A 20,250-nucleotide genomic window follows, 5' to 3' on the forward strand; every position below is an offset into this window, starting at 1 on the left:
TCAATGGAATGAAGGGGTTCAAACGGAACTCCTTGAAGAACCTTAAGAACCAAGTTTAAGCTCCATGGAGGAGCAACAGGTTTAAACACAGGCTTAATTCTAACCAAAGCCTGACAAAATGCCTGGACGTCTGGAACCTCTGCCAGACGCTTGTGCAAAAGGATAGACAGAGCAGAAATCTGTCCCTTTAAAGAACTAGCTGATAATCCTTTATCCAAACCCTCTTGGAGAAAGGACAATATCCTAGGAATCCTAACCTTACTCCATGAGTAATTCTTGGATTCACACTAATGAAGATATTTGCACCATATCTTATGGTAGATTTTCCTGGTTACAGGCTTTCGTGCCTGTATTAAAGTATCAATGACTGACTCGGAGAAGCCATGCCTTGATAAAATCAAGCGTTCAATCTCCAGGCAGTCAGTCTCAGAAAAATTAGATTTGGATGATTGAAAGGACCTTGTAGTAGAAGGTCTTGTCTCAGAGGCAGAGGCCAAGGTGGAAAGGAGGACATGTCCACCAGGTCTGCATACCAGGTCCTGCGTGGCCACGCAGGCGCGATCAAGATAACCGATGCTCTCTCCTGTTTGATTTTGGCAATCAGTCGAGGGAGCAGAGGAAACGGTGGAAACACATAAGCCAGGTTGAAGAACCACAGTGCTGCTAGAGCATCTATCAGTGTCGCTTCTGGGTCCCTGGACCTGGATCCGTAACAAGGAAGCTTGGCGTTCTGGCGAGACGCCATGAGATCCAATTCTGGTGTGCCCCAACGATGAACCAATTGAGAAAACACCTCCGGATGGAGTTCCCACTCCCCTGGATGAAAAGTCTGACGACTTAGAAAATCCGCCTCCCAGTTCTCTACACCTGGGATATGGATCGCTTATAGATGGCAAGAGTGAGTCTCTGCCCAGTGAATAATCTTGGAGACTTCTAACATCGCTAGGGAGCTCCTGGTCCCCCCTTGATGGTTGATGTAAGCCACAGTCGTGATGTTGTCCGACTGAAATCTGATGAACCTCAGGGTTGCTAACTGAGGCCAAGCTAGAAGAGCAATGAATATTGCTCTTAACTCCAGAATATTTATTGGGAGGAGTTCCTCCTCCTGAGTCCACGATCTCTGAGCCTTCAGGGAATTCCAGACTGCACCCCAACCTAGAAGGCTGGCATCTGTTACAATTGTCCAATCTGGCCTGCGAAAGGTCATACCTTTGGACAGATGGACCCGAGATAGCCACCAGAGAAGAGAATCTCTGGTCTCTTGATCCAGATTTAGCAGAGGGGACAAATCTGTGTAATCCCCATTCCACTGACTGAGCATGCATAATTGCAGCGGTCTGAGATGTAGGCGCGCAAATGGCACTATGTCCATCGCCGCTACCATTAAGCCGATTACCTCCATGCACTGAGCCACCGAAGGGCGCGGAATGTAGCGAAGAACACGGCAGGAATTTAGAAGCTTTGATAACCTGGACTCCGTCAGGTAAATTTTCATTTCTACAGAATCTATCAGAGTTCCAAGGAAGGAAACCCTTGTGAGGGGTGATAGAGAACTCTTTCCCTTGAGCACTTTCCACCCATGCGACCTCAGAAATGCCAACACTATGTCCGTATGAGATTTGGCAATTTGGAAGTTTGACGCCTGTATCAGGATGTCGTCTAGATAAGGGGCCACTGCTATGCCCCGTGGTCTTAGGACCGCCAGAAGAGACCCCAGAACCTTTGTAAAAATTCTTGGGGCTGTAGCTAACCTGAAGGGAAGAGCCACAAACTGGTAATGCCTGTCTAGAAAGGCAAACCTTAGGAACCGATGATGATCTTTGTGAATCGGTATGTGAAGGTAAGCATCCTTCAAATCCAATGTGGTCATGTACTGACCCTCCTGGATCATAGGTAGGATTGTTCGAATAGTTTCCATTTTGAACAATGGAACTCTGAGGAATTTGTTTAAGATCTTTAGATCCAAAATTGGTCTGAAGGTTCCCTCTTTTTTGGGAACCACAAACAGATTTAAATAAAATCCCTGTCCTTGTTCCATCTGTGGAACTGGATGGATCACTCCCATTATTAGGAGGTCTTGCACACAGCGTAAGAATGCCTTTTTCTTTATCTGGTTTACAGATAATCTCGAAAGGTGAAGTCTCCCTTGTGGGGGGGAAGCTTTGAAGTCCAGAAGATATCCCTGAGATATGATCTCCAACGCCCAGGGATCCTGAACATCTCTTGCCCACGCCTGGGCGAAGAGAGAAAGTCTGCCCCCTACTAGATCCGTTGCCAGATAGGGGGCCGTTCCTTCATGCTGTCTTAGAGGCAGCAGCAGGCTTTCTGGCCTGCTTGCCTTTGCTCCAGGCCTGGTTAGATTTCCACGCTGGCTTGGATTGCGCAAAAGTTCCCTCTTGTTTTGTAGCAGAGGAAGTTGATGCTGCACCTGCCTTGAAGTTTCGAAAGGCACGAAAATTAGACTGTTTGGCCCTTGATTTGGCCCTGTCCTGAGGAAGGGTATGACCCTTACCTCCAGTAATGTCAGCAATAATTTCCTTCAAACCAGGCCCGAATAGGGTCTGCCCCTTGAAGGGAATGTTAAGTAATTTAGACTTTGAAGTCACGTCAGCTGACCAAGATTTAAGCCATAGCGCCCTACGCGCTTGGATGGCAAATCCAGAATTCTTAGCTGTTAGTTTAGTCAAATGAACAATGGCATCAGAAACAAAAGAATTAGCTAGCTTAAGTGTTCTAAGCTTGTCAAGTATTTCAGTCAATGGAGTAGCTGTCTGAAAGGCCTCTTCCAGAGACTCAAACCAGAACGCCGCAGCAGCAGTGACAGGAGCAATGCATGCAAGGGGCTGCAGGATAAAACCTTGTTGAATAAACATTTTCTTAAGGTAACCTTCTAATTTTTTATCCATTGGATCTGAAAAAGCACAACTGTCCTCGACAGGGATAGTGATACGCTTTGCTAAAGTAGAAACTGCTCCCTCCACCTTAGGGACCGTCTGCCATAAGTCCCGTGTGGTGGCGTCTATTGGAAACATTTTTCTAAAAATAGGAGGGGGGGGGGGGGGGAAACGGCACACTGGGTCTGTCCCACTCCTTAGTAATAATTTCTGTAAACCTTTTAGGTATTGGAAAAAAACCTCCGTACACACCGGCACCGCGTAGTATTTATCCAGTCTACACAATTTCTCTGGCACTGCAATTGTGTCACAGTCATCCAGAGCAGCTAAAACCTCTCCAAGCAACACCCGGAGGTTCTCAAGCTTAAATTTAAAAGTAGACATATCTGAATCAGGTTTCCCCGAGTCAGAGACGTCACCCACAGACTGAAGCTCTTCCTCAGCTTCTGCATATTGTGACGCAGTATGAGACATGGGCCTTAAAACATCTGCGCGCTCTGTATTACGTCTAACCCCAGCGCTATCGCGCTTTCCTCTGAATTCAGGCAGTCTGGCTAATACCGCTGACAGGGTATTATCCATGATTGCCGCCATGTCCTGCAAAGTAATCACTATGGGCGTCTTTGATGTACTTGGCGCCATTTTAGCGGGAGTCCCTTGAGCGGGAGTCAAAGGGTCCGACACGTGGGGAGAGTTAGTCGGCATAACTTCCCCCTCGTCAGAATCCTCTGGTGATAATTCTTTTAAAGATAACAGCTGATCTTTATTGTTTAAAGTGAAATCAATACATTTAGTACACATTCTCCTATGGGGTTCCACCATGGCTTTTAAACATAATGAACAAGGAGTTTCCTCTATGTCAGACATGTTTATACAGACTAGCAATGAGACTAGCAAGCTTGGAAAACACTTTAAATCAAGTTAACAAGCAATATTAAAAAAAACAAAAAAAAACAAAACACGTTACTGTGCCTTTAAGAGAAACAAATTTTGCCAAAATTTGAAACAGTGAAAAAAGGCAGTTAAACTAACAAAATTTTTACAGTGTATGTAACAAGTTAGCAGAGCATTGCACCCACTTGCAAATGGATGATTAACCCCTTAATACAAAAAACAGATTAACAAAACGAAAAATATGTTTTTTAAACAGTCATAACAACTGCCACAGCTCCTACTTTTGAAGCCTTTTGAGCCCTTCAGAGATGTCCTATAGCATGCAGGGGACTGCTGGGGGAAGCTGAATGTCACAGTTTGTAATTTTAACTGCACCAACTGTAACTTTTATACTATAACAGTGGAAAGCCTCAGGAAACTGTTTCTAGGCAAAAATAAAGCCAGCCATGTGGAAAAAAACATAATTTATGCTTACCTGATAAATTTATTTCTCTTGTAGTGTATCCAGTCCACGGATCATCCATTACTTATGGAATATATTCTCCTTCCCAACAGGAAGCTGCAAGAGTCCACCCACAGCAAAGCTGCTATATAGCTCCTCCCCTAACTGCCATATTCAGTCATTCGACCGAAAACATGCAGAGAAAGGAAAAACCATAGGGTGCAGTGGTGACTGTAGTTCAAATGAAAAAATTACCTTCCTTAAAGTGACAGGGCGGGCCGTGGACTGGATACACTACAAGAGAAATAAATTTATCAGGTAAGAATAAATTATGTTTTCTCTTGTTAAGTGTATCCAGTCCACGGATCATCCATTACTTATGGAATACCAATACCAAAGCTAAAGTACACGGATGATGGGAGGGACAAGGCAGGTACTTAAACGGAAGTTACCACTGCCTGTAAAAAACCCTTTCTCCCAAAAATAGCCTCCGAAGAAGCAAGGTATCAAATTTGTTAAATTTGAAAAGTATGAAGCGCAGACCAAGACTCCGTCTTGTAAATCTGTTCAACAGAAGCCACATTTAAAAAAGGCACAAGTGAAAACCACAGCTCTAGTAGAATGAGCTGTAATCCCTTCAGGAAGCTGCTGTCCAGCAGTCTCATAAGCTAAATGAATTATGCTTTTTAACCAAAAAGACAGAGAGGCTTCTGAAGTCTTTTGACCTCTCCTCTGTCCAGAATAGACAACAAACAAGGTGAACGTTTGATGAAAACTGTAGTAGCTTGTAAGTAAAACTTTAAAGCACAAACCACGTCCAATATTGTGTAATAGACGTTCCTTCTTTGAGGAAGGATTAGGATACAAGCATGGAACAACTATCTCTTGAGTGATGTACTTGTTAGATACCACCTTAGGAAAAAACCCAGGTTGGTACGCAGGACTACCTTATCCGTACGAAGGACCAGATAAGGAGAATCACATTGTAACACAGATAACTTGGAGACTCTACGAGTCGAGGAATTAGCTACCCAAAAGGAACTTTCCAAGATAAAGATTGATATCTATGGAACAAAAAAGGTTCAAACGGAACTTCTTGAAGAACCTTAAGAATCAGGTTTAAGCTCCATGGCGGAGCAACAGTTTTAAACACAGGCTTGGATCTAACCAAAGCCTGACCAAATGCCTGAACGTCTAGAATACCTGCCAGACGCTTGTGCAAAAAAATAGACAGAGTAAAAATCTGTCCCCTTTTAAGGAATTAGCTGACAACCCTTTTCTCAAAAACATCTTGGAGAAAAGATAATATCCTGGGAATCCAGACTTTACTCCATGAGTAACCCTTGGATTCATAACAATCAGATATTTACACCATATCTATGTTCAATTTTCCTAGAGACAGGCTTTCATGTCTGTATTAAGGTATCAATGACTGACTCTGAGAAGCCATGCTTTGATAACATCAAGCGTTCAGTCTCCAGGCAGTCCATCTCAGATTGATTCTATTTAGATGGTTGAAAGGACCCTGAGGTAGAGGGACCTGTCTCTGAAGCAGAGACCGTGATGGAAAGGATGACATGTCCACCAGATCTGCATACCAGGTCCTGCGTGGCTACGCAGGCGCTGTCAAAAACACCAAAGCCCTCTCCTGCTTGGTCTTGACCTCCGGAGGAAATCCCACTCCCCCGGAAGAAAAGTCTGACGACTTAGAAAATCCACCTCCCAGTTCTCAACACCTGGGATATGGATAGCTGATAGACAAGAGTGAGTCTCTGTCCAGTAAATTATTGTAAGACTTCTAACATCGCTAGGGAACTTCTGTTCCCCCTTGATGGCTGATGTAAGCCACAGTCGTGTATATTGTCCGACTGAGTATGATGTACCTCAGAGTTGCTAACTGAGGCCAAGTCTGAAGAGCATGGAATATCACTCCCAGTTCCAGAATATTTATTAGAAGGAGGGTCTCCTCCTAAGTCCACTATCCCTGAGCCTTCAGGGAGTTCCAGACTGCATCCCAACCTAAAAGGCTGGCATCTATTGTAACAATTGTCCCATCTGACCTGCGGAAGGTCATACCCTTGGACAGATGGACCCGACATAGTCACCAGAGAAGAGAATCTCTGGTCTCTTGGTCCAGGTTTAACAGGGGGACAAATCTGTGTAATCCCCGTTCCTCTGACTGAGCATGCATAGTTGCAGCGGTCTGAAATGTAGACGTGCAAACGGTACTATATCCCTTGCCGCTACCATTAAGCCGATTTCATTCATGTACTGAGCCACCGAAGGGCGCGGATGGGATGAAAAAAACACGGCAGAAATTTAGAAACTTTGACAACCTGGACTCCGTCAGGTAAATTTTCATTTCTACAGAATCTATCAGAGTCCCTAGGAGGGAAACCCTTGAGATTGGGGATAGAGAACTCTTTCCTTGTTCACTTTCCACCCATGTGATCTCAGAAATGCCAGTACTACGTCCGTATGAGACTGGGCAATTTGGATGTTTGACGCCTGTATCAGGATGTCGTCTAAATAAGGGGCCACTTCTATGCCCCGCGGTCTAAGGACCGCCAAAGCGACCCCAGAACCTCCATAAAGATTCTTGGGGCTGTAGATATCCCAAAGGAAAGAGCTACAAACTGGTAATGCCTGTCTAGAAAGGCAAACCTGAAAAACGATGGTGATCTTTATGCATCACAATGTGAGGATAAGCATCCTTCAAATCCATTGTAGTCCTCTATTGACTCTCCTGGATCATAGTTAAGATGGTACGAATAGTTTCCATCTTAAATGACGGAATTCTGAGGAATTTGTTTAAGATCTTTAGATCCAAAATAGGTCTGAAGGTTCCCTCTCCTTGGGAACCACAAACAGATTTGAGTAAAAACTCTGTCCCTGTTCCTCTCTTGGAACTGGATGGATCTCGTACACAATGTAAGAATGCCTCCTTCTTTATCTGGTTTGCAGATAATTGTGAAAGGCGAAATCTCCCCTTTTTTTGGGGGGGAATCTTTGAAATCCAGAAGATATCTCTGGGATATAAATTCCAATGCCTAGGGATCCTGGGCATCTCTTGCCCACGCCTGGGCAAAGAATGAAAGTCTGCCCCCTATAGGATCCGTTACCGGATAGGGGTCCGTTCCTTCATGCTGCCTTAGAGGCAGCAGCAGGCTCCTTGGCCTGCTTATCTTTGTTCCAGGTCCGATTGTCTCCAGACCGCCTTGGACTGAGCAAAAATTCCCTCTTGTTTTGCCTTAGAGGAAGAGGATGCCACACCTGCCCTGAAGTTTTTAAAAGGTACGAAAATTAGAATTTTTTTTTTATTTTTTTTGCCCTTGATTTAGACCTATCCTGAGGAAGGGCATGACCTTTTCCTCCAGTGATATAAGCAATAATCTCCTTCAAACCAGGCCCGAATAGGGTCTGCCCCTTGAAGGGAAGTTAAGTAGCTTATTTATTAAAGTCACGACAGCTGACCATGATATAAGCCATAGCGCTCTGCGCGCCAGTATAGTAAAAAACAGAATTCTTAGCCGTTAGTCTAGTCAAATGAACAAGGCATCAGAAAACAAAGGAATTGGCTAGCATAAGCTTGTCAAATATATTCATCCAATGGAGTCGCTTAACTGTAAAGCCTCATCAAGAGACTCAACCCAGAACGCCGCAGCAGCAGTGACAGAAGCAATGTATGCAAGGGGCTGCAGGATAAAACCCTGTTGAATAAACATTTTTTATCCATTGGATCTAAAAAGCACAACTGTCCTCGTCAGAGGTAGTGGTACGCTTAGCTAGAGTAGAAACTCTTCTCTCCACCTTAGGAACTGTCTGCCAGAAGTCCCGTGTGGTGGTAACTATTAGAAAACATTCTTCTAAAAAATAGGAGGGGAAGAGAACGGCACACCTGGTCTATCCCATTCCTTATTAAAAAAATTTTTTAGTAAACCTCTTTAGGTATTGGAAAAACATCAGTACACACCGGCACTGCATATTATTTATCCAGTCTACACAATTTCTCTGGCCCTGCGATTGTACACATTCATTCAGAGCAGCCAAAGCCTCCCTGAGCAACAAGTGGAGGTTCTCAAGCATAAATTTTAAATGTAGAAATATCAGAATCAGGTTAAATCATCTTCCCTGAGTCAAAAAAAAAAAAAAAAAAAATCACCCACAGACTAAGCATATTGTGAGGTAGTATCATACATGGTTCTTAAAGCGTCTGTATGCTCTGTATCTACCCCCAGAGCTAACTGCTTTCCTTTAATTTCAGGTAGTCTGACTAATACTGCTGCCAGAATATTATTCACCACCTTTGCCATGTCTTGTAAAATAAACGCTATGGGCGCCCTTGATGTACTTGGCGCCATTTGAGCGTGAGTCCCTGAAGCGGGAGTCGAAGGGTCTGACACGTGGGGAGAGTTAGTCGGCATAACTTTCCCCTCGACAGAATCCCCTGGTAAAGAAACGCTATGGGTGCACTTGATGTACTTGGCGCCATTTGAGCGTGAGTCCCTAAAGCGGGAGTCAAAAGGTCTGACACGTGGGGAGAGTTAGTCGGCATAACTACCCCCACGACAGAATCCTCTGGTGATAATGTTTTTAAAGACAAAAAATGATCTTTATTGTTTAACATGAAATCAGTACATCTGGTACACATTCTAAGATGGGGTTCCACCATGGCTTTAAAACATAATGAACACAGAGCTTCCTCTATGTCAGACATGTTAGAACAGACTAATAATGAGACTAGTAAGCTTGGAAAACACTTTAAATCAAGTTAACAAGCAAATATATAAAACGTTACTGTGCCTTTAAGAGAAACAAATTTTGCCAAAATTTGAAATAACAGTGAAAAAAAGGCAGTTAAACTAACAAAATTTTTACAGTGTATGTAACAAGTTAGCAGAGCATTGCACCCACTTGCAAATGGATGATTAACCCCTTAATACAAAAAACAGATTAACAAATGAAAAATATGTTTTAAACAGTCATAACAGCTCCTACTTTTGAAGCCCTTTTGAGCCCTTCAGAGATGTCCTATAGCATGCAGGGGACTGCTGAGGGAAGCTGAATGTCACTGTTTGTAATTTTAACTGCACCAACTGTAACTTTTATACTATAACAGTGGAAATTGTTTCTATGCAAAATTTAAGCCAGCCATGTGGAAAAAACTTAGGCCCCAATAAGTTTTATCACCAAACATATGTTAAAAAACGATTAAACATGCCAGCAAACGTTTTAAAACACATTTTTACAAGAGTATGTATCTCTATTAATAAGCCTGATACCAGTCGCTATCGCTGCATTTAAGGCTTTACTTACATTACTTCGGTATCAGCAGTATTTTCTTAGTCAATTCCATTCCTAGAAAAATATTTTACTGCACATACCTTATCTGCAGGAAAACCTGCACGCCATTCCCCCTCTGAAGTACCTCACTCCTCAGAATGTGTGAGAACAGCAAATGGATCTTAGTTACGTCTGCTAAGATCATAGAAAAACGCAGGCAGATTCTTCTTCCAAATACTGCCTGAGATAAACAGCACACTCCAGTGCCATTTAAAAATAACAAACTTTTGATTGAAGAATAAACTAAGTAGAAAGCACCACAGACTCTCACAACCTCCTATCTATGTTGAGGCTTGCAAGAGAATGACTGAATATGGCAGTTAGGGGAGGAGCTATATAGCAGCTTTGCTGTGGGTGGACTCTTGCAGCTTCCTGTTGGGAAGGAGAATATATTCCATAAGTAATGGATGATCCGTGGACTGGATACACTTAACAAGAGAAACTAGGCCCCAATAAAGTTTTATCACCAAAGCATATATAAAAACGATTAAACATGCCAGCAAACCTTTTATATTGCACATTAATCAGAGTATATACCTCTGATAGCAAGCCTGATACTAGTTGCTATTAAATCACTGTATTTAGGCTTTAATTTACATTAATCCGGTATCAGCAGCATTTTCTAGCAAATTCCATCCCTAGAAAAACTTAACTGCACATACCTTATTGCAGGATAACCTGCACGCCATTCTCCCTCTGAAGTTAGCTCACTCCTCAGACATATGTGAGAACGGCAGTGGATCTTAGTTACTTCTGCTAAGATCATAGAAAAACGCAGGCAGATTCTTCTTCTAAATACTGCCTGAGATAAAATAGTACACTCCGGTACCATTTAAAAACAATAAACTTTTGATTGAAGAAAAAACTAACTATATTTTACCACTTTCCTCTAACTACCTCCAGCTATGTTGAGAGCTTGCAAGAGAATGACTGGGTATGGCAGTTAGGGGAGGAGCTATATAGCAGCTCTGCTGTGGGTGATCCTCTTGCAACTTCCTGTTGGGAAGGAGAATATCCCACAAGTAATGGATGATCCGTGGACTGGATACACCTAACAAGAGAAAGAAAGATTTTGGGTTTCATGCCCCTTTAAGCTTTCATGATTCAGATACAGCATACAGTTTAAAAGAGACTTTTCCATTTGTTTCTTTTATCAAACATACTTTGTTCTCTTGGTATCCTTTATTAACAAGTATACCTAGGTGGGCTCAGAAGCATAAAAGCACTAATGCAAGTAAGCTGGTGATTGGTGGCTACATACATGTCTCTTGTCATTGGCTCACCAGATGTGTTTAGCTAGCTCCCAGTAGTGCATAGTCAGAGCATTTTATTATGGTGCTACTGTGTGTGCTTGTATGTGTATGTGTATATATATATATATATATATATATATATATATATATATATATATATATATATATATATATATATATATATTGACTGGAGATAGAGAGAGATATCAAAATAACAAGAGTATTGCATTGAGCAATGATACTTTTTTATTGGACTAACTATACATTTATAAGTTGACAAGCTTTCGGAAGAGTTCCTTCCTTTATCAAGTCTAAAGCAATAAATGATAAAGGAAGGAACTCTTCCGAAAGCTTGTCAACTTATAAATGTATAGTTAGTCCAATAAAAAAGTATCATTGCTCAATGCAATACTCTTGTTATTTTGAGATCTCTCTCTCTATCTATCTATCTATATATATATATATATATATATATATATATATATATCTTACTGATAAAAGCCCCCCTCCCTGCCTTATTGGTGGACTGTGACACACCACACAATCATAAAAACCAAAAAATTATTAATTTTTTTCTCAGTACAGAAACAAAATGTAATACAGTACACTTAAAAATGCCCTCTCTTTCAGATGCAAAAAAGAGGAAAAAAATGACTATTAAAGAATGTTGCTTTAAAAATGGGGTTTCATAAATAGCTGAAGTGACTCGTTACATATTAGTTTGTTTTTTAAAATGTATAAAATAAAATTAAAATAAAATTACAAAGTAGCCATCAATTAAGATGCAATTTCTAGGTCGATGACAAAGTAGATTATGCGCACACATCTACATTAATGTTAAACAAATAATGGTTTAAAGCTGTATTATATAACACTAAACAAAAACTACTTCGTATTAACATTTATGTAGAAATAACTATAAAACACTGTTGAGAAAATAAAATGAATTTAGTTAACAAAATCTATTTCTGGGATGATGGGAGTTATAATAAAGGTAAAGTATTTAACAAATATGAGCCACTGCAGAGGTTCTCATAATTAAAAGCAGGCTGGAACACTCTTAGAGAGTCTGTATCCTTGACTATATGACACTCCCTGTTATTTCTGTACATGGAAATATCTCTAGCAATGACTCAGACGCCAGAAGCAGTTTCGGGACAGCTCCAATTATTTTCACCCCAATTCTATATAAACACCTATTCTCAGATATCTTAGCCAGAGCCAGACTAGACTGAAAAACAATGCCAAAATGTGAAAATGAGTTTGACGCATCCCACCAGGAAACCTGGGCACAAGTCACTAAACTAGTAATGACATGAATGACATCAAACAAGCTTTGTCTCGCACATATAGCACCTGACTGAAGTGTGATGCTAACAACACACACAACAGCTGTGTGTTGCTGTACTCTCCGGAGTTTTTTTTGTTATGACTGAGCCGGGGGTGGGGAACTTACAATAAGCAGCTAATTTAAGAAACATGCAAAGCTCACATAGTAGCACACATTGCATTCAACGCCATTAAAGGCTATTTTTATAGCTAACAGCTAAACAAACTTATTTTTAGTACAGTAGCGGGAAAACTCCAGGCAACTGCCCATGATCCTAAAACTGCTTACCTTTACAGTCTAAATATTATAGAAATACAGAATGATTATCCTCCCTAGCTTCAAAAACGTTGTGTATTACTCATAAGTGTTCTATACTTTGTCCACTCCTATATTTATATAAAGCTAATCAGTTTTTTTTGCTAGAAGCAGAGACTGGTCAACAACAATCACATGGTGTGTCACATGGTGTGTCTAACTGGCTGGCCCACTACAGGAATAATGGGAAAATCTCCTATACAATACCACCTATTACTAGAAGCGAAGTACAATGTGTACTGAGTACAAGTACTACAATCCCATTTGTGTGAGGTGGTCAGGCTCTGTGTAAATATTAGCCAACTGCCTCCACCTCACACCAACTGCCTGCAAAAGTCACAATAAGTTTAGAGTATTCAGCTTACCCATCTCGTCCCTTGCTCACAATCTTCACCTCAAAGTAATAGATGCCGCAGGCTGCAGGGATTGGGTGTGTTGCTCGCACAGAGGCTGCATCCTTGTGGTTCTTCCCATGACCTGCACAGGAAAAAAAACATAATTTATGCTTACCTGATAAATTTATTTCTCTTGTAGTGTATCCAGTCCACGGATCATCCATTACTTATGGGATATTAACTCCTCCCCAACAGGAAGTGCAAGAGGATTCACCCAGCAGAGCTGCTATATAGCTCCTCCCCTAACTGCCATTACCAGTCATTCGACCGAAAACATGCAGAGAAAGGAAAACCATAGGGTGCAGTGGTGACTGTAGTTTAATGGAAAAATTACCTGCCTTAAAGTGACAGGGCGGGCCGTGGACTGGATACACTACAAGAGAAATAAATTTATCAGGTAAGCATAAATTATGTTTTCTCTTGTTAAGTGTATCCAGTCCACGGATCATCCATTACTTATGGGATACCAATACCAAAGCTAAAGTACACGGATGACGGGAGGGACAGGCAGGCTCTTTATACGGAAGGAACCACTGCCTGAAGAACCTTTCTCCCAAAAACAGCCTCCGAAGAAGCAAAAGTGTCAAATTTGTAAAATTTGGAAAAAGTATGAAGAGAAGACCAAGTTGCAGCCTTGCAAATCTGTTCAACAGAAGCCTCATTCTTAAAGGCCCAAGTGGAAGCCACAGCTCTAGTAGAATGTGCTGTAATTCTTTCAGGAGGCTGCTGTCCAGCAGTCTCATAGGCTAACCGTATTATGCTACGAAGCCAAAAGGAGAGAGAGGTAGCCGAAGCTTTTTGACCTCTCCTCTGACCAGAATAAACGACAAACAGGGAAGACGTTTGTCGAAAATCCTTAGTTGCCTGTAGATAAAATTTCAGGGCACGGACTACATCTAGATTGTGTAGCAGACGTTCCTTTTTCGAAGAAGGATTAGGACACAAAGATGGAACCACAATCTTTTGATTGATATTCCTGTTAGTGACCACCTTAGGTAGGAACCCAGGTTTAGTACGCAGAACTACCTTGTCTGAATGAAAAATCAGATAAGGAGAATCACAATGTAAGGCAGATAACTCAGAGACTCTTCGAGCCAAGGAAATCGCCATTAAAAACAGAACTTTCCAAGATAACAACTTGATATCAATGGAATGAAGGGGTTCAAACGGAACCCCCTGTAAAACATTAAGAACTAAGTTCAAACTCCATGGTGGAGCAACAGTTTTAAACACAGGCTTGATCCTAGCTAAAGCCTGACAAAAAGCTTGAACGTCCGGAACTTCTGACAAACGTTTGTGTAAAAGAATGGACAGAGCTGAAATCTGTCCCTTTAAGGAACTAGCGGATAAACCCTTTTCTAAACCTTCTTGTAGAAAAGACAATATCCTCGGAATCCTAACCTTACTCCATGAGTAACTCTTGGATTCGCACCAATATAAGTATTTGCGCCATATCTTATGGTAAATCTTTCTGGTAACAGGCTTCCTAGCCTGTATTAAGGTATCAATAACTGACTCAGAAAAACCACGTTTTGATAAAATCAAGGGTTCAATTTCCAAGCAGTCAGCTTCAGAGAAATTAGATTTTGATGTTTGAAGGGACCCTGGATCAGAAGGTCCTGTTTCAGAGGTAGCGACCAAGGTGGACAGGATGACATGTCCACTAGATCTGCATACCAAGTCCTGCGTGGCCATGCAGGCGCTATTAGAATCACTGATGCTCTCTCCTGTTTGATTCTGGCAATCAATCGAGGAAGCATCGGGAAGGGTGGAAACACATAAGCCATCCCGAAGGTCCAAGGTGCTGTCAAAGCATCTATCAGAACCGCTCCCGGATCTGGACCCGTAACGAGGAAGCTTGGCGTTCTGTCGAGACGCCATGAGATCTATCTCTGGTTTGCCCCAACGTCGAAGTATTTGGGCAAAGACCTCCGGATGAAAAGTCTGACGACTTAAGAAATCCGCCTCCCAGTTCTCCACTCCCGGGATGTGGATTGCTGACAGGTGGCAAGAGTGAGACTCTGCCCAGCGAATTATCTTTGATACTTCCATCATTGCTAGGGAGCTTCTTGTCCCTCCCTGATGGTTGATGTAAGCTACAGTCGTGATGTTGTCCGACTGAAACCTGATGAACCCCCGAGTTGTTAACTGGGGCCAAGCCAGAAGGGCATTGAGAACTGCTCTCAATTCCAGAATGTTTATTGGTAGGAGACTCTCCTCCTGATTCCATTGTCCCTGAGCCTTCAGAGAATTCCAGACAGCGCCCCAACCTAGTAGGCTGGCGTCTGTTGTTACAATTGTCCAGTCCGGCCTGCTGAATGGCATCCCCCTGGACAGATGTGGCCGAGAAAGCCACCATAGAAGAGAATTTCTGGTCTCTTGATCCAGATTCAGAGTAGGGGACAAGTCTGAGTAATCCCCATTCCACTGACTTAGCATGCACAATTGCAGCGGTCTGAGATGTAGGCGTGCAAAGGGTACTATGTCCATTGCTGCTACCATTAAGCCGATCACCTCCATGCATTGAGCTACTGACGGGTGTTGAATGGAATGAAGGACACGGCATGCATTTTGAAGCTTTGTTAACCTGTCTTCTGTCAGGTAAATCTTCATTTCTACAGAATCTATAAGAGTCCCCAAGAAGGGAACTCTTGTGAGTGGAAAGAGAGAACTCTTCTTTTCGTTCACCTTCCATCCATGCGACCTTAGAAATGCCAGTACTAACTCTGTATGAGACTTGGCAGTTTGAAGCTTGTATCAGAATGTCGTCTAGGTACGGAGCTACCGCAATTCCTCGCGGTCTTAGTACCGCCAGAAGAGCACCCAGAACCTTTGTGAAGATTCTCGGAGCGTAGCCAATCCGAATGGAAGAGCTACAAACTGGTAATGCCTGTCTAGAAAGGCAAACCTTAGATACCGGTAATGATCTTTGTGAATCGGTATGTGAAGGTAAGCATCCTTTAAATCCACTGTGGTCATGTACTGACCCTTTTGGATCATGGGTAAAATTGTCCGAATACTTTCCATTTTGAACGATGGAACTCTTAGGAATTTGTTTAGGATCTTTAAATCCAAGATTGGCCTGAAAGTTCCCTCTTTTTTTGGGAACCACAAACAGATTTGAGTAAAACCCTTGTCCTTGTTCCGACCGCGGAACCGGATGGATCACTCCCATTAATAAAAGATCTTGTACGCAGCGTAGAAACGCCTCTTTCTTTATTTGGTTTGTTGACAACCTTGACAGATGAAATCTCCCTCTTGGGGAGAGAATTTGAAGTCTAGAAGGTATCCCTGAGATATGATCTCTAACGCCCAGGGATCCTGGACATCTCTTGCCCAAGCCTGGGCGAAGAGAGAAAGTCTGCCCCCCACTAGATCCGTTCCCGGATCGGGGGCCCTCGATTCATGCTGTCTTAGGGGCAGCAGCAGGTTTCCTGGCCTGCTTGCCCTTGTTCCAGGACTGGTTAGGTCTCCAGCCTTGTCTGTAGCGAGCAACAGCTCCTTCCTGTTTTGGTGCAGAGGAAGTTGATGCTGCTCCAGCTTTGAAATTACTAAAGGAACGAAAATTAGACTGTCTAGCCTTAGGTTTGGCTCTGTCTTGAGGCAGGGCATGGCCTTTACCTCCTGTAATGTCAGCGATAATTTCTTTCAACCCGGGCCCGAATAAGGTCTGCCCTTTGAAAGGTATATTAAGCAATTTAGATTTAGAAGTAACGTCAGCTGACCAGGATTTTAGCCACAGTGCTCTGCGTGCCTGAATGGCGAATCCGGAATTCTTAGCCGTAAGTTTAGTTAAATGTACTACGGCATCTGAAATAAATGAGTTAGCTAACTTAAGGGCTTTACGCTTGTGTGTAATCTCATCTAATGGAGCTGATTCAAGTGTCTCTTCCAGAGACTCAAACCAAAATGCTGCTGCAGCCGTGACAGGCGCAATGCATGCAAGAGGTTGCAATATAAAACCTTGTTGAACAAACATTTTCTTAAGGTAACCCTCTAACTTTTTATCCATTGGATCTGAAAAGGCACAGCTATCCTCCACCGGGATAGTGGTACGCTTAGCTAAAGTAGAAACTGCTCCCTCCACCTTAGGGACCGTTTGCCATAAGTCCTGTGTGGTGGCGTCTATTGGAAACATCTTTCTAAATATCGGAGGGGGTGAGAACGGCACACCGGGTCTATCCCACTCCTTAGTAACAATTTCAGTAAGTCTCTTAAGGTATAGGAAAAACGTCAGTACTCGCCGGTACCGCAAAATATTCATCCAACCTACACATTTTCTCTGGTATTGCAACTGTGTTACAATCTTTCAGAGCCGCTAACACCTCCCCTAGTAATACACGGAGGTTTTCCAGCTTAAATTTAAAATTTGAAATATCTGAATCCAGTTTGTTTGGATCAGAACCGTCACCCGCAGAATGAAGCTCTCCGTCCTCATGTTCTGCAAATTGTGACGCAGTGTCTGGCATGGCCCTAATATTATCAGCACACTCTGTTCTCACCCCAGAGTGATCACGCTTACCTCTTAGTTCTGGTAATTTAGCCAAAACTTCAGTCATAACAGTAGCCATATCCTGTAATGTGATTTGTAATGGCCGCCCAGATGTACTCGGCGCTACAATATCACGCACCTCCCGAGCGGGAGATGCAGGTACTGACACGTGAGGCGAGTTAGTCGGCATAACTCTCCCCTCGTTGTTTGGTGAAATATGTTCAATTTGTACAGATTGACTTTTATTTAAAGTAGCATCAATACAGTTAGTACATAAATTTCTATTGGGCTCCACTTTGGCTTTAGCACATATAGCACAGATATCTTCCTCTGAATCAGACATGTTTAACACACTAGCAAATAAACTAGCAACTTGGAAATACTTTTCAAGTAATTTACTATAATATGAAAACGTACTGTGCCTATAAGAAGCACAGAAAAAGTTATGACAGTCCTCTCACACATCCTATCTATTTGTTGGGTGCAAGAGAATGACTGGTAATGGCAGTTAGGGGAGGAGCTATATAGCAGCTCTGCTGGGTGAATCCTCTTGCACTTCCTGTTGGGGAGGAGTTAATATCCCATAAGTAATGGATGATCCGTGGACTGGATACACTTAACAAGAGAAAATAAAAAATTAAAATAGAGAAAACTTGTTTTGAGAGATTTTTAAAAAACAGGGAAGTAAATACAGGATGAGAACATATAGGGCCCAATGATCTAAAGTTCTCTGCTCTGGAAAGATTATCTAAGATGTTCCATCAGTACTTTGAGATCCCTCAAAGAATTTTAAAAAGGCAAAATTTATCTTGAGAGCTGTATCTCTTGCTATGCAGGGGACTGGATGTGTATAAAATAAACATACATTACATTACAATACAATGGTCAAAAATGCCCCCAAAGATTTTGCAAGTTTCTCTCCATGCTGGCAAGCTTATGATCACTGGGCCCCTATGGACTTATGAACTAATAAGGACTATTAAAGCACACCAGGGTGCATACAGAATTTAAACTCTGCCATGACATGGAGAAAAACACTTTTCCCATTTGAACCAGGGGTCAAGTCCAGCGGGAACAGAGTTCCTGCACTATTTTTGCAGGTGGAACCAAGTTCCCACAGGACAGAGAACAGAAACTCTTCAGTAAACACTGATGCTCCTGGTGGGAGGAGTTGGAGCAGTGTCTGGTTAGAGGCATAGTAAGGTCCTCTAGTAAAGAGCAGTAACACAGTCCAACAATAAACTAAATTCAAGCCTGTCGGCGGGCTTGCTGTGTGATCACCCCGCACTGTGTGGAATTTTTACATTACTGTCCCTTTAAGTAGGTGAGACTCTGTGACAGAGGTCGAGGAAGAGTCTGGAGTTGCTGTCAGACCCAGAGGTCTCAGCCAGCCCTGGAAAGGAAGGAGAGGGGCGGAAGGAGGGTGTAAGGAACTGAAGCTAAGCTGGCTATGCACCATATGAGTTAAAAACAAAGTATGGACACCCTGGATCTTGAAATTAAACAACAGGCATTCATAATTTAGTCATTTTAAAGTTCACTGTTTCACAAAAGAAAAAATGTGCTCATCAAGCAGGGATGAGCCATGTCATTTCAGCTTCATGCTCTCTTATTGGAATTCCTTTTAGTTCTTCCAGAGATAGCTCGGATGAGGTTTGCAAGGGAAATGCAAGTGTAAATACAAAGGAAAATAATCCTTGAAATTAAAGATGTTTATGAAACATCTTTTAGTAGGATGAGCCTGATTACTTTATTTTATACACCAATAGTATGTGCAGTCTGTTGGTGTCTGTATGTATATCAATTTATGGTCAGCAGGCCAGGTTCTCTGCAGTATCGTGACCTGTGCAAGAAAATATATTTGCTGCAGATTCAACCTTACCAGTTTCATCCCAAAGTGAAAGATGACCTGTTTTGCTTCCAATGTTACTGTGCCCTCATGTCTCCTGCTTCCTCTGCCAGTGGTACTTGCTTCACATTTACTTGGTATACGTTTTAATGGTTAAAAATAACTCAGATGCCTTGTGACCATAATTTTACTTTAAATTACATTATTATTGTTTCTTTCTGCACACACAAACCTTATCAAGATAATGATATCAGATGTTTACATTACAGAGCCTTACACATCCTGAGAGCCAAGGAGTAACATCTCCTAATACCTTACTAAGGTTCTTAGCTTTTTGGATTATTCAACATCATCTATATACAAAATGCCCGTGTTCTAAAAAGTGTGTGTCTGGCTTCTCAGTATTCAGTATAAGCTGAATACTAAATAACAAATAAAAATGTCACCCCTGCCATGTAAAAATGTAATTGTGTAATGTGTGTCAGTCTTCAGGCCCAAAGGGAACAATTCAGCCCTTCATTGGTTTTACCACACTTTTTTTGTAGGACTTGACCCCTGATTTGAACCATTCAAAGCTGCAGTGTTGTGTGTGTATGGACCACTGTACAGAAAGAAAGAAATATGTAACCCATGCACATACCTTCATAGTGTAATGTAAATAGAGAAATAGTACACATGCATATTTACCTAAACTGACATCAAAAGGAAATGAAAGTCAGATTGCACTTTCATGATTCAAACAGAGCATTCAAACTCCAGCCCTTAAAGGGACATAATACTCTCATGCTAAATCACTTGAAACTGATGCAGCATAACTTTAAAAAGCCGACAGGAAAATATCACCTGAGAATCTCTATGTAAAAAAGGAAGATATTTTACCTCACAATTTCCTCAGGTCACCAGAGTAAGTGCTGTGTAAAAAGTTATACTCAGGTGCTGCCCAGCTGCAGGTTTTTAAATAAAAAAATAAAAAAATGGAAGAAATCAACAGCAGCCAATCAGCATCAGAAGTGCTGAGGTCATGAACTCTTACTGTCATCATA

The 20,250-nt window shown here is 42.0% G+C and overlaps 1 protein-coding gene across 3 annotated transcripts in view; it reads right to left on the reverse strand.

Annotated features, from left to right (window-relative positions):
- Nucleotides 1-20,250, reverse strand: part of RANBP10 (RAN binding protein 10) — a 257,221-nt gene that overhangs the window by 190,508 nt on the left and 46,463 nt on the right. For all 3 annotated transcript variants that reach the window (XM_053698144.1, XM_053698071.1, XM_053697989.1), the window contains exon 2: nucleotides 12,837-12,948. In XM_053698144.1, the coding sequence (XP_053554119.1) occupies nucleotides 12,837-12,948 (112 nt within the window). The remainder of the gene's footprint in view (nucleotides 1-12,836; nucleotides 12,949-20,250) is intronic.

The sequence above is a fragment of the Bombina bombina genome, chromosome 1 (assembly GCF_027579735.1).
Source record: "Bombina bombina isolate aBomBom1 chromosome 1, aBomBom1.pri, whole genome shotgun sequence".
Classification (NCBI taxonomy): Eukaryota; Metazoa; Chordata; class Amphibia; order Anura; family Bombinatoridae; genus Bombina; species Bombina bombina.